This window comes from Actinia tenebrosa, unplaced genomic scaffold (assembly GCF_029948245.1).
Source record: "Actinia tenebrosa isolate PJP-AT-01 unplaced genomic scaffold, QUT_ActTen_1.0 PGA_scaffold8__29_contigs__length_14323225, whole genome shotgun sequence".
Taxonomy (NCBI): Eukaryota; Metazoa; Cnidaria; class Anthozoa; order Actiniaria; family Actiniidae; genus Actinia; species Actinia tenebrosa.
In genome coordinates, this window is record NW_028292585.1 from 3786796 (window position 1) to 3801828 (window position 15033).

The 15033-nt window shown below is 35.6% G+C and overlaps 1 protein-coding gene and 1 non-coding gene across 2 annotated transcripts; one reads left to right on the forward strand and one right to left on the reverse strand.

The window, feature by feature from the left end:
• Positions 1-750: 750 nt before the first annotated feature.
• Positions 751-7047, forward strand: LOC116295092 (fibroblast growth factor 18-like). Its single transcript, XM_031702850.2, has 5 exons — positions 751-1482; positions 1799-1844; positions 2154-2280; positions 5219-5325; positions 5644-7047. Exons 1-5 carry the CDS (start codon positions 1283-1285, stop codon positions 5833-5835), a joined length of 672 nt encoding a protein of 223 aa, XP_031558710.1. The 5' UTR covers positions 751-1282; the 3' UTR covers positions 5836-7047.
• A 383-nt stretch (positions 7048-7430) lies between these two features.
• Trnaa-ugc (transfer RNA alanine (anticodon UGC)) lies at positions 7431-7502 on the reverse strand. The gene has a single exon. It is a non-coding gene; the product is annotated as a tRNA-Ala (tRNA).
• Between the last annotated feature and the right edge of the window lie 7531 nt (positions 7503-15033).

Sequence of the window (15033 nt, forward strand, 5' to 3'; positions counted from 1 at the left end):
CAACTTTTTCTGATATTTCTTATCGCTTTCAGTCGAGATGCAAGATTATCTACATTTATGATATTTTTTTCTCGTACTAGTTCGTTTGCAGCAAAAAGTCGCGTACAATTATGAGGTGGTTAGTAAGATATGTAGGCATTGAGGGTGGTCACTAGCTTTTACGTCTTCGATATTGGTTTCTAGTTATGCATGATGAACTAATACGTAAGAAAATTACGAGGCAAACTGCGAGGGTTTGACCTCTGTACGGCCGGTAACAGCATTATAAAGCTAATATCCAAAAATTTCTATATCAGCAACATTAGAAACTACTACTGCCATTTTTAGTATCATTACAAGCGAGTTTACGAAAATCCGTATCATTTTGATTCCACCCCGTCTCAGTTCTACGCACTGAGCTTTACGTTTCATAGCCCTTTAAGAATTAGAATTTATTGCAAATCCTTATCAAAATAATAGATTAATCCAATACAGGAAGAAAGGAACGAGCAAAGACCATTGAATATTTATTTATTGCTATCATTATTATTATTTTACAGAGTAATAAAATATAGAAGATATTTTACCACACGGAAGAATGTTGCCCGTAAAGATAGTCGGCGCTTTCGCCGGGTAAACATCGACGAAAGGTGGGAAATTGCCGTCACTTCCGGTCCATTTCCCGCCACGTTGATGATCACATGTGATTGGCTATCAAGACCCGACGTCAATAATGATGTCATTTTTTAACTTCCTTCTTGATAAAAAGAAACCCCTTGATGTTACAGTAGTAAGATTAAAATATTTTTTCTATTGCGCTTTTGATGATATTGAACTCGATGCTATCACTCTAAATCATGAATAGCTTATTTCATTCTAAATCGGGCGCTTTTTAATCGTTCCTCGATGATTAAAGTCAATTCTAAATCAACGACTTTTGAGCACTTTCTCGATTGACTCTTAAAAATGTCAAAGTTAAAGATAATGCGCTTTAAACTCGGTATAGTCCCTGCTGTATGCCGTCACGTTATGTAGAGTGACAGAAGCTGAAACTTAAGCGCATCCCAATCGGAATGTGATTTCCGGGTCGCACAAGTGCACAGTCTACACCTGATCTCAGTACATAAGAAGCTGTTCTTTTCTGCCTATGTGCGGTATGAGCGAATAACTATCGATGTATCCCCCGGGCCGTCAATGCGTAACAAATTACATATACTTTCCGATTGTGGCGGAAATTTTGGAGCACAAATCCTAGGTGTTGGCTAGAACACTCAACAAACTTCCTGCGGTAGAATCTGAAGCAATGCCGTTGGTCGGCATGTTTATAAAGACTTGTAAGTTCACACAGACTGTTCAGTTACAGTCAGACCACGACAAATCGACTATCGACGCAGCTGATATTTGCTTAGCGAAAACGACGCGGAACCTCAAGAGAATTACAAGGAAAATGTCTGGAAGTCCGTGGATTTGTTCTTTAATTTTGATATTTTACTTTATTTTGAGGTAAGATTTGATTTTTCTGTGGATTTGCCTGTGTAATAGAAGCAGAATATGCAGCTCGTGTCCCGTGTCTCTCGTGTGTTTCCAAATCTTCCCATCAAAGTTCACATTGACCCGGTCAAAAATTTCTCACTGACTATTAATAACTTCTTGGAAAGTAAAGTCATGTACATTATTTTTATGTACAAATTCTGAAATATTTGATGTACATTTTGTAGTTGATCTACATGATGTAATACACCACTACAAACATTTGCTGTCACTTCAAAAATTTCTGCTTAATCAGCCTTTCATTTAAGTTATCTTTAATCACCTCCAGGTCCTCAGCAGTTCCTATTCAAGATAAACAATTAAATTCACTTCTGGTAAGTAAATTTATAAATAATTTCATGTTTAAAGCGCATGTTTATTACTAATTTATATAGTTTTAGTATTCCTCGCGCGCTTCAGTAATGCATTCTCAGTACGCATTAAGTTTCAAACATTCTTATTGATAAATGAAAGTTCTATCACCGGCCGGCGACCTCATCACTCAGGGTCGCTGTATTAATTTAGATCTTGTACTATGAGGTAACGCGCGCAGAACTTTACTCGCCTTCTGGAACGTCGAAAGAAGATGTTATTTTTCAAAAGTTTTGGTTAAGAAGCTAAGTTTTCTCTTCAATACATTTCAGCAAGATTTTGCTTCTGATGGAGTGAGATATACAAGAACTGTACGAATATATTCTAGGAGTTATCGAATGCATTTGAGAGTAGTTGGATCGAATATTGACGCAAAGGCATTAGATACCGACCCCAATGGTAAGTGAACTAATAGTCCTAACTGAAATTCAAAATGACACTATACATTGTTATCTATCAATATCTCAATATAGCCATTGAAGGATTTCTTGTTTTTAAAAAATCTTTGAATTTTCTTGTGGCGGGCTAAGGCTCTAGGCCTCAGTGAATACGGTCTCAAAGATACCTCACCGTAGATACGATAGGGTTTCACAAAAAGGCCGGCAGTGCCCTGATCAATTGGGCCGAAATAGCGCACTGTCACCTTCTGGCCCGAAACAGCAATGACTCGCTACGCTATACACAAACCGCACACAATGACATCGTACAGAAATCGTTTATATTTGTTTCCTAAGACTGTATCCGGCCTAATCAACTTTAACATCGACTCTGAAATGTCGTAGACAAAGGAAGATCACGAGATTTACTTAATTCATTTAACACTTTAGCGTTTATTTTTTGATTATCGACCAATATTATTATTTTCACAAACAACTACTAGTTTATAGATGTCTATTATTGTTTATTTACATCTTTGGAACCATTCAAAATATCGTCAAAGTTGCAAATAGTCATTAAAGACGAGTCTTTGAAATTTCGTGCAGCCGGCTTGTTACGAATAAGGCGGTTGACTAGATAATTCGAATACCATCAGCTATGATGATTACAATATTTCATATCTACAATGACCTCCGACAATACCTGATTTCACATCTACAATAGCCTTACTCACTTATGTCCGCTTCTACTTTGAGTCAATAAAACAAAGATCTATTCTAGGAAAAAACGGAAAAGCTGTCAAAAACTTGTTAAAAATTACTTTGTAAACATTGTTCAAAGAAATAGAATTTAGTCTAGATCAAAAGACACCCCTTAGATCTATAAGGGTTTTTTTGGAACAAAGGGATTCTTAATGACAATATTGACAGATTGTTAAATTAAGGATGAACCACTTGACTGTTTTACCAGTAAAATTTCAAGAAAACCTCAAGTTTTAAAGCTAGACTCAAATTCAATTATCGCATCCCGTGCTAAACAATTAGAAAGAAATTGTTCATTGGCATTGCTATAATTAGTCTCCAAATCTCATTAGAAAATCTTATACTTGTACTAGTACTTCCATTTACCAAGGTATTGTGTGGGTTGGTCAAAAACGAATAAATTTACCTTGAACATCTAGAAAAAGAAGGAAACCTTGGAGGTTTTTTATTTCAAAAATGCAAGTTGTCATCACTATCGAACGCGATGATCTACGTAACTGAAAATATACTTAGCGATAGCCAAGAAGTTCACACGGTCTTTGGGACAGGAAATCGCCTTCAACGGGGTATTACGATTCTTCATTAATGCATTTGTGAATGCACAAAGTGCGAAGGCCACTCACAGCCCACTCATTAGGTCACATAAGATGGCCTTCGTTTTTTTTCTTTTCTTTTTTAATCGAAGACCAAGCATCCAACGCGGCATTTTCAGATAGACTTTCGCAAACTTTTTTTAAAATTGTTTCATTCAATTTTGTCCTTAGGTGTACTTCCTGACCATTTTCGCCGATAATAACCCATCCCATGTTCATTAAAAGCCCGTTATACTATCTGCAGATACTTATGTCGGATTTCAAGCTTATCAGCAACTCGATATACCCCACTAATTCCATCGATACCCTCTCATTTTCGGCCACTTTCAAAATGACCGCGTATCAGCGCGCTAATAATCGACATTTAACCCAACGGGGTAAAAAATATTAACTGGACTCGGTAAAGCCGTGAAGAGTTTGAGCCGCATAGTTCCCAAGGAAAAGCATCCCTTGTCGGCTCTCCACACATCTGTCAAAGGTCCTTAAACAATTTTAAAGCCACTTATGGAATAGATAGCAGATGGGAGCGTATATTCCCCACACGCCGAGTTCTCCCGGAGTCTTTATCTCTGGGAGCACTGACGAGTTTATCGACGATTGAAGAAACGACCATCTCTTATTACTAAATACTTCCCAGCAACTGACTTCCACGATAAACCTCAAAATTGATAATCATAGCACAAAATCTTGCGAGTCTTTTTCTGGACGAGAACTAGTCTTCCCCCCTCAAGGTTTTCGAGTGACAGTCACAATAAATGAGAAGGTTTCACGACAGACAAGGTGTTCTAACATGTTCTAAGTCAAGGAAGCAAGTCTTGTGGTTTCTTTTTTTAGCAGTCCCATGTCAAAGCCGGCATTAGGTAGCCAGACATGGCTTTCTTATCTCGACCAACAGCCTTCAATGGTGTTCTTCTCATCTAAAATCCAGTCTTGGGCAAGCTGAGATTTTTAGTATGGGTCCCCTGCAAAGAGAATTGAGACCCATGCATTAAAGCTTGTCAGTGATAGATGGACAATGAGCTCCATCTTACAGAAGGTATTTTGGGTGTAGAACGATTTTTCAAATTCCAGGTGAATATTCAGCCATGAAAATATAGAGAATGACTTCGATATAAGGAAGAATAATGACTTAGGATTATCGAAAATTTCAATTATGCAGTTAGACCTATAATGAGATGGCGTTAATAAGAATGCCAATAACTACAACAAAAACTGTTTTGTCCAGTTAAACTAAACTAAGCTTCCTTTCCATTAGAAAGAACTTATTTTCTATGCAATACTTCTTACATTGAAAACAAAACGGTAGCTTCTTCGCAAAACGGTTTCTTTTCCAGCCGCAAAGGTTGCATGACCAATAGGAAACCGCGGAATCTCTTTACAAAGATTTCCCGCCTAAAACGACGGACAAGCATGCACGATAAGCAACTTGTTCATTTAAACTTCTGTAACCTAGAAATCATTTAACTAGTTGTGCTACAGCCAAAGCTCTGCACATCTTGCACTTAATGAGCTGATAGTTGTTGAAATTGATTTTCTTGTCTTCAAAATGTATTTACTGATTGCAGTGTTGCTGAACACTTATCCTGTCTTTTGATTCTCTTCCAGCTCTTATGATCCTTGAGTCTGTCAACCTTATGGGACATATACGTATCAAGTCTAAACAAGAAAACACCTACATTTGTGTGAGCAGCGCTGGTCGACTTGTATTAGAGGTTAGTTAGGTCAAACCTTGGGAAAAAATGGCGCCAATCCCGGTTCACGGTCGGTTAACGCAATTCAGGAATGATTCCAAAATTACAATTACAAAAGAAAGCATCTAATATAATTCATATTATGCAAGCTAGTTCGTAATCATAGTAAACACTCGATCGATGAGTTAAGTAAGAAAAAGCATTTTTGGTTTTCAAATCACAACACCAGCGAAAATTTTACAGCCCTCCCGCTTTTCAAGGATCGTTATAATTAACACCTACGCGCGAAAACATGTTAAAAATATTAACTTAATGTGGTGTCTTTTGTTCTATTCGTAGCCTAAAGGCAACAATATTCCAAGATGTGTGTTTGTGGAAGACTATTATAAGGGCTTTACAATGTTCCAGTCAGTCTACAGAAAAGAATGGTATCTTGGAGTCAAGAAATCTGGTCGCATGAGACAACCTCGGATGACAAACCGAACGCAGACTGCATCATTATTTTTAGTTGAGCACATATCTCTCACGTGATAATGAACTCACTATTAGGATAGATATTTTTATTGGAGTTTTTACAAATGTTATTTAATCGTATTTAATTGATGATGACAAAGTTGAAAAACTGCAAAGGATTATGGGTAAGCGATGATCGAATTGTTAACACTTCGATGCATCAAGATGAAATTTCTCATCAGAGATTATTTCATTTATTATTTAATATCATTATTTATTCTCAACAATAATGTAGAATATCTCAAGAAATAACTTATTTTATTTATATGTGGAATTCGTGAGGTGACCGATGATGTTTCAAATTGACAAGTTACTCAGAATATATGCACCTCACTTGCTTAAACGCAACGAACAGAATACTTGTTATTGTTCGAGTTTTGAAAATTTCAAAATTTGTTCGACAATTGGAATTTTTGGGCGTTCGCGTAAAATAACTAGATACAAAGGTAGTTCATTAGGTTGGATTTATATCCCTCAATACGATGTATTGTATAGTATTTCAAATTGATGCTAATAGCTTCATTATAATTAGAAAATCCTATTTGTCGTAGATTGAAAATTATTTAGAAATGTTGAGCAAAACCACCAATGTCCGTCACACCCACCCAAGTCCGTCACACCCACCCAAGTCCGTCACACCCACCCAAGTCCGTCACACCCACCCAAGTGAACCGACACACCCTGCAAACTGAAAACCACACACACACGTACACATACTTTATATAGCAAAAAAAGAAATGGAAAAGAAATGCTATTAAATGGTTGCCGAATTTAAGCGTTGTGATTGGATGATTAAGAATTTCTCAGTTTTTTTAATTGGTTGAAAGCGGAAAAAATTTTGAGAGTCATTTTAACCGGTATGTGTTTCCCACTCGTACGAGAAACTGCTTTCGAGAAGAAAGATTTGGTGTTTTTGTCTTGAAAAAAGGAAATAATAAAACCCCGAATTATCATCAACTTGTAGGAGACGAAGGATTCTTTATTGGTTAGTCTAAAGCTTTCTTTAAACAAAGACGTTTAGTTTGAAAGAATAAAGACTTACTGTTAAATGTTGAAAAGCAGTTTCGACCAAAATGTAAAGAAATTGAAAAATATTTATTCAAAATACGCGACGACTTTTTACGAGTGGATGTGCGTAGTGAACTTTTCAAAATCTTACTTTCTTCCTAAAAAATACTGTTGCTAAAAATAGAATGCGGTATATATATTTATGAATATGTTATCTGTGTATTAACTGGAAAACGGTATTTTAAAGAACCTTGTAAAAGTGTTTTTGTGAGCAAATGTAAAGTCTATATTCTAATAAAATATTTTCATCTTAAAATCATATGTGGAGTATTAAAACTAACTACATGATAAATGTAAGATTGATTGATTGATTGATTGATTGATTTATGTTTATTTATATTTATTCATTTATTTATTTGTTATTTTTGAGAAAGTTTATATTTGTTCCAATTCTGAGCTATGGCTTCGAAATTAAACAGGGGTACATTTGGATCTGCAAGTCAGAAAATGGCACGAAATCCTGAAAGTAAGTAATATTATAATATATTGAGTAAAATTTAAGCCGTAAAAATGTACTTTTAAATAAAGAAAGCATGAGGAAAAAGTGGAGATGCGGGGTATCGAACCCCGGGCCTTCCGCATGCAAAGCGGACGCTCTACCACTGAGCTACATCCCCTCAAGCATATGAAATTAAGAAAAGATAACAATTTAAATCTCATTTGTCTATGAGCTAGACCCAATCCTGCTCGGTTTCTCATTCGAGAATTGGTTGCCTAATTTTGCACGAGCGTGAACTACTTCAAATTCTACTTTAAAAACGGTTTGAATTCGCTATAAAGATTCTCTGTCAACGACAACCCACAATTTGAGACACAAGCAGGTTATTTGTCAACTTAAATCGGTGTTCATATCGACGTCCCTTCAAAATGGCGGGCTTTTTAAGTGTGACCTGTAGTATACATCCTCCTCGTGGATCAAGAGTAAACCGTCTCTCAGGTGAGTGAAATTTCTCTGTAATATTTTGTATTCTGAAAGCAAGACAGAACTTGGAAATTCCAACATTAAGATATATTGATAGTTATGGTAGATTTTTCAAAAGCAAACATAACTTTGGATATAGTGCATTCAGATAGTACTTTTGGTTCAAGGATGTGAATAGATTTTTTTTTATAACCAAAGATTAATTCTAGAAAGCCTTTCTCCCATCCGTATAAACTATAATAGTTTTGACAGCTTAACATGTTAGCTATGGCAGAAGTCCTCTGCAGTATATAATGCGTTAAGATGTATGTGGATGTTATATGAGAACCGCTTTAGTAAGGGTGTTTTGACCTCCCCTAGCTTGAAATATCTTGCACCCGGACAGCTCTGTGAGGTCCTATTTATACAGAGTCTCAGGGTCCAGAGACAGCCCTCCCCCACGAAACAACTTTACAAGGTTTTTACTGAAGTATTCTCCAGTAAAAAAACTTAGGTCTTGACACAGAAAGCCCAATTGGTAGTTTTCTCTAGGTTGGGTTACAAATTAACATGCAAGCACATTTTAGTGTTTGATCTGCATGTCTCGCCCTGAGTACACTAGTTAAGTGTTATTTATATAAGGAAAAGTTGTCTCACCTAGTTTCACCTCCCAGGTTACCCTACCAGCCGATACAAGAAGTATCACCCACCGAGTTGTCCCACTTAACCAAGACAAGTTAAAAATTATTCTTATGTAAATGGTGGATGGAGTTTTCCAAAGACATGCATGATAAATTAGCCCACCCAGTGTAACTCGGGGAAGAGGGCAGTCAGACTCAGATAGGGCCTTAGTTTTAGGGACCACAACAGCAATGTGCTATAAATATGCGTCTTACCACCAAGGGTATGAACGATCCTACACCCTTGAAGGTACGTGTCAATTGTTGATCAGGCATTACTTTTTAGGAAGGAAGAATACACTTCACTTAAATATTTGGGACCATATACTTTATTAAATTCTCAAACTGGGTTTCCTGTGTCTAGCTATTTATTTTTGGTCTGTCTGTCTGTCTGAAAAAATGAATAACAAAGTCTGTCTGTTCTGTTTGTAAACAATGAAAAACAAATAGTAAACTTTAAAGTCACACAAACCACCTATCCATTTAAACAGATGCATCGATCTTTTTTCTCCATCTGTTACCAGCAGAAAAAGAAATAATACTCAATAGATTTGACAATGCCATAAAATGAGAAAACACTGGAGTGAAAAACGATTCTACAGGCTATGTTAACTATTAAGACAAGCCGTAAGGATCCAATAACCTTTGCAACTTTGGTTTTTCATTGTATAAGAGTTAAAAGGCTCAAATTTGGGGTAGTCAATTTTTGTTTTGTTTTTGCTATTGAAATTTGCTAATTTAATAGCCATATTCGAAACTGAAAATAATATTTTGGTAGTTACCTTTTTGTAATATTACATATTTGTTGTTTTGTGTAAAACCATATCTGTAAGACTGTATGCCTAATAAAAAACCTATCACTTCATTCTATAAAGAAAAAAATAATAATTTGAGTCCTGGTTAACAATTTATATCCGTAAATTAAACATATGTGGTTTGGTTAATTGACCCAGGTGCGTAAATTCACTTCAAAATCATTTTACATTTTTTTCTAGAAATTTGTATTTTTTAAACAATTTGTTCCTTTATTTTTAAATAATTTTTATAGAGAATTCTGCTTTTTTTCATTTTGTGCTTCAGATAATGAAATTAGGTCAAAAATTATTCTAATTAAAGTCCCTAATTAATTTATTACTAACATTATTTTGCACCTAATTATGTTTTAAAAGCCTTCGTTTTGTCAAAAATAATATCTAAAACATTAAAGATGAAAGATATGATTCTATCAAAGTCGTTTAAACTTTAATAAAGGTAGAAAAAAATGTAGCTCGTAAAACTTTATTGACAAAACTTCATCGAAGACTCACATAAAAGTAGGGAGGGAGCGTTGCGTGTCGACCGACACTAAAAACGGATGCGAGGGAGACTAGTTCGTTCTAGGATTAGAATTCGGTGAGGTCAAAGAGGGTTGCGTCGTTGGCTGAAAAAAATGATTGACTTAACGACATTTTGACCCAGTATTATCGATCAAGAACTCATCATATATATACCCAACATTGAGAATCACTCACTGACGTAATCACTGCGCGCTTACCACTTGCTTCTCCCTACTTGGTAATTTCGGGATATTTTTAATGCATCAACCTGAGGCGTCATGGCTTGTGGAAGATAGTACGGTCGTATTTTCATTTTAGGTTTGCGATGGAAAAATCGCTGTTGTCTCCGTTTGCGCTTTTGTGACACACCGAAGGATTTCGTTGACTTTTTTCCTGGAAGGATTCTTCGATTCGGAATCTTTGCCAAAATGCGGAGGGCTTTAATGATTAACCCTAGATTCCGCAAGCGTCGGAAGGAGCCTCGGAGAGATAAGGTATGTTGAACTACTTTTTTCGAGGCGCATTTTAAACGAAACGAAAATTGCTTTGATAAAAAGAAGTGAAATCATTCTATTTCACTTCCTTCTGTTTTTTTCCTGTGCTAACTATCGAGGTATTGGGCGAACCAATGATGTCTTTTAAAGTAGATTAGAGAAGTCAAGCGTTGTTTATTTACTTAGACTCTGGTCCGCACGCGTTTTACAAGGCACCTAGATTTTTAAAATTTCTTCCCTTTAAACGAATATTTTTTATTGCAAAGAACCAAATATTTCCAACAACAGGAAAAAGGCTATAAAAAAAACACAGTCAAGATTGTTTCTATTTCTTTTTATCTGTAGCCTTGTCATTGAATCCTTTTAAAGGAAGTTCACTTTTAGTTTTTTTCTTTTTTTTAAAAAGAATTTTTTTAATCATCCAGCTGAAATGCCCAGAAAATTGAAGGTGCAGCTTTAGGATGTTTTCGATGAGTTAACAAGTGAATTGCACTTTCTTTTGAAGTTATACGAAATTGCGCGCGTTTGTTGAAGAGTTTGATAATGCGATAGACTTCGTAAAGCTTTTCTAAGCAGAGAACCAGTCCTTAGTACTCAGTAATATGCTAAGTGAGCGGGAAAAATAGATAAATGAACGATTGTCGGGAATTTTTTCTTAGTCTAAGATACTGAATCACATCTTTCTTTTTCTACTCAGTCCGGCAAAGTAAAAAAACCTTTAAATTCTCGAATTTATTTTAGAGTTTTTTTAAGAAATTCATCATGAATTTCTGCACAGTGTTGGGAATAAAAGTTGATTCGTGTATTTTGAATATTTTACTTTGTCAGTTTAATAATTTAAAGCGTCTTTAAATTAAAATAATCTATCTGAACAATTAATGCGTCTTTTCTAAAGCCAACAGATCATAAATCAGACTTGACGATATAAGGCTAATGAGTTTTCTTGAATACATTGATGAGCTGTTTTACAAACCTTGAATCCTTCACAAAATTAATAAATTTGAAGATACGAAAGCACGCTTGAGAGGGCAGAAGCGAGTGAAGAGTGGTAAAAACGGGAAGTCGGTAGCCAAACCACAAATCGAACTTCCTCTTTTGGTTTGATAAATTACTCTTGGTTGGTGTTTAATACTTGACGTTAAGATACAGTGCAATGAAAAGGTCCTTTGTCAAGGACTTTGAAAGAATCCATCGTCCACCGCAGTCGATTTAAGCTCAGACCTCAAATCCAGTGAAAATCTGTGCTCTGGGGAATTCTTCGCTTTCTCGCGTGAAAAAGAAAATCTACCGTCTTTTTTACACCACCAACTGCGAAATGTCAGTATCGAGGCGGTTCCTTTTAAAGATTTATAAGTCGTGTGAGATCTTTGTGAATTGACTCTAATAAGATAAATTAGGTGATAGATCAGATAGATTCTGGTCATTTAGCTGAAGTTTGAAGCCCAAGACTTTGGGAGTCCCACACATTTTTCCATTCAACCAACTGTGAAATGAGCTATTAAACGTTTTCTTTTCTTGTAAAATTTGCCATAGCTTATAACAGAAATACAGAAATTTATAAGCCATTCCGAGGTTTAAGAAAAAATTGGGTCGAGTTGGTAAGGCATTGCATTGTGGGACTGTTTCAGGGGACGAAATAGACGCCATATTGCTTACTATCAATCACGTGACTTTTTGGAGTTGGTTTTGATGTAAGTCAAAACATGTCAAATAAGTCCTCAAACTATTGTATTTGACTATTTCTACGACATGAAACCAGAAAACAAGAGATCAAAACAACCTTCAAGATTCTACAAGCCATTCAAAACGCAGCTATTACCGGAAGTGACGTCTATTGATAGCAACTTATTGGAAATATGAATTAAATGGTTATTATGACTGAATTAAGTGGTAATATTCGGCTATGTTGCTAAGCAACATGTATCTATAGTTACAGTGATACAAGCAGTATGAAAGTAGATTTAAGAAGCTGATAAACATTTGACATAACAATAACATCCTATAAATAGTTATCACGAAGAGTGTAGCATGTACCTTTAAGGGCTATCTGCGTGAAATGGTGTTTTCACGAAAATAATATTAGCCAGTACTTAGTAACCTAGGTATAAAGGCTGAAAGAATGGATGGATGGCGAGAGAGAGGTGGAAAGATAGATAGATAGGTGGATAGCTTTTAAGGGCTATTTGTGGAATGGTGTATTTTCCGTAAAAAGAAGATTAGCCAGTGCGTACTGATCTAGTTATAATGGTCGGGCAGAATGAATGGATAGTTGAATGGATGAAATGATGGGTGGATGGATGAGTGGTTGGGTGGATGAGTGGGTGGATGAGTGGGTGGGCGGAATGGAGGGATGGAGGAATAAAGGGCTGGTTGTATGGATGTCATGGATGGGCGGATGGATGGATGAATAGAGTAGAAATGAAAAATCACGCGAAAATATTTGATCATTCATTATGATAATACATTATTGAATTCCGTAAATAAGTAAAATAAGTAAAAGCATGCAGGATTACTAAGTAAATGAACTAAAATGAATGAATGGGAATGATTGAATGAATGAATGAATGGGAATGATTGAATGAATGAATGAAACGGCAAACAAAATATTTCCGAACATTTCCCCCTCGTTTTGTGGCACGAAAACCCACTTAGATCATATTAATAGATTTTTTAAAATATTTTATTTTTCTTGTGGTTGCTGAACCTACACTTGCCATTCACTCACGTACATATTTAACCTTAAAAATGATGAATTAATTCATCCTTGCAATTTTTCTAAATTATAATGAATAAGATAATAATAATAAATATGATAATAAATATGATAATAATGATAATTATGATAATAATAATCATAATAATAATTATTATTGGTAATTATGATAATATAAATAATTAATAATAATATAAATGTTGATGATGATAATATTAAACGTGACGTTGATGGTACCAGCTTTTCATTTACAACAACGTGCGCAAATATTGGTTCATCCTGTTCATTCATTTTTTCCTCTTTCTCTCTCTCTTTGTCTCTATCACTATCTCTCTCTCTCTCTTTTTTTCGCATCTGGTTTGCATCTGAAAAAAATACAGAAAAACGTGTTTGTCGTGAGCTGAGCGTTGTTTGCATAGAATATTGAACGTTGTGGTAGTGCGTGTGAGCGAAAAGTGCCCCCAATTAGTGCAAAACGCTAGAACGACTAGTTTATTTATTTATTTTATTCAGTCAGCGTAACCACAAACCTTTGGGGTACTTTTTTCTGCAACTGATGAATTTTCACCTGGTTCAAGTGTAAAGCGGTTTTGATTTTAAATAATTTAGTAGCGTCTCATTTTCACGGCCTGTTTTGTTTGTTGATATTCAAGGCGAAGCCTGGTTTACTTTTTACCCACTGTTATTAATGAGTTTATGGGTTTGACCTTGACAAATAAACTTGCTTGTAAACTTGTTAAGAAAGTAAAAATGAATGAATGAATGAATTCCCCTTGATGCAAATGCATATCTACAACTATATAAACTTGTGTCTGTAATAGACTTAGTTTTCCACTAGCTTATCTTACGAGCTAAACTTGGCCTAGTATACTCTTATTTTGTTTACTTGTGTTTAACGTCATAGCATAGACCATACGTGCGGTATTGAGTAATTCATTCCTTATGCGTTGTTCTTCAGTGCCGTCAAAATGGCCGCCCAAAATTCCTAAGGGTAGGGTGACCCTGGAGCTATAGGGACAAGTCTTTTGTCTCCTTTTCTCTCCTATCCGAAAACCAAAGGAGTTAGCCTTAAGAATAGAGCCACTCTTAGTTTATTACAGTTATTACGAATACTTATGAGTCGCGTTCCTGTGGGTTTGGCTTTTTTTTCTACTTCTCGTCAGTAGTCACAGCAGGAAAGAGAATGAATTACCTTCAAAAATAGCTATGACTATAAATGGAGAGAGAGTCGTTTCAAATGCCAGTAAATTCCAACCGTCTTGGCGACGCCCTGCTACCAAAATCATCGATCCCTCCCTTCCTCCCTTCACTGGCATTACGTGATCCGTCTTTGAGGTCCTTATGTTGTTAGCAGAGCTAATTGTATCGTAGGAATACTAGAACAGGATGATGGCGTATTTCAGAATGGTCAAACCAGAAATCATGTCAGCTTCTCGAGAAAACAAACCAAAGCAAACCAACCGCCTTGTTGTGGTTCAACGCGTTTTATCAAAATAAATCCCTAAAGTCTCTTCATTTCATACTGGCTTTCTTCACTTTAATTTGCAAGGAAGGATATTTAGATTATACTTATTCTTATCATTTGATTATTCAATGTTTTTTTTCTGAAGCAATCTAAAATATTTGTAACTGCAGACTCTCTTCCTTTTTCTTTACTTTTCCTTTCCTTCTCAGTCTTCTGTTCTCTTTCATTCCCTTTCCTTCTCTTCATTTCAGTTCTCTTTTCTTATCGCACTCTACTCATTTTGTCGTTTTTTTCCACTTCCTCGACTGTACATATTTTGCCTTGCTTTTATCCGATGAATATTTTTGATTTTTCATCTACGTTTCTCCCGTCTATCCCGGCCCTAGTGGAACATAAATTTGCTCTGAGCGCTAAAACCGCTGATGCATACTTATTTGAAATTGATTAAATCTTCGTTTTATTCTCCCAACTTTTTTTCTTTCTTTCATTTCCTCCTACAACTTGCATTCATCACTCATTCATTCTTTCTTTTCGTCGGTGTTTTTATTTTAAATATTAGAATATTTTCACGTATCATAA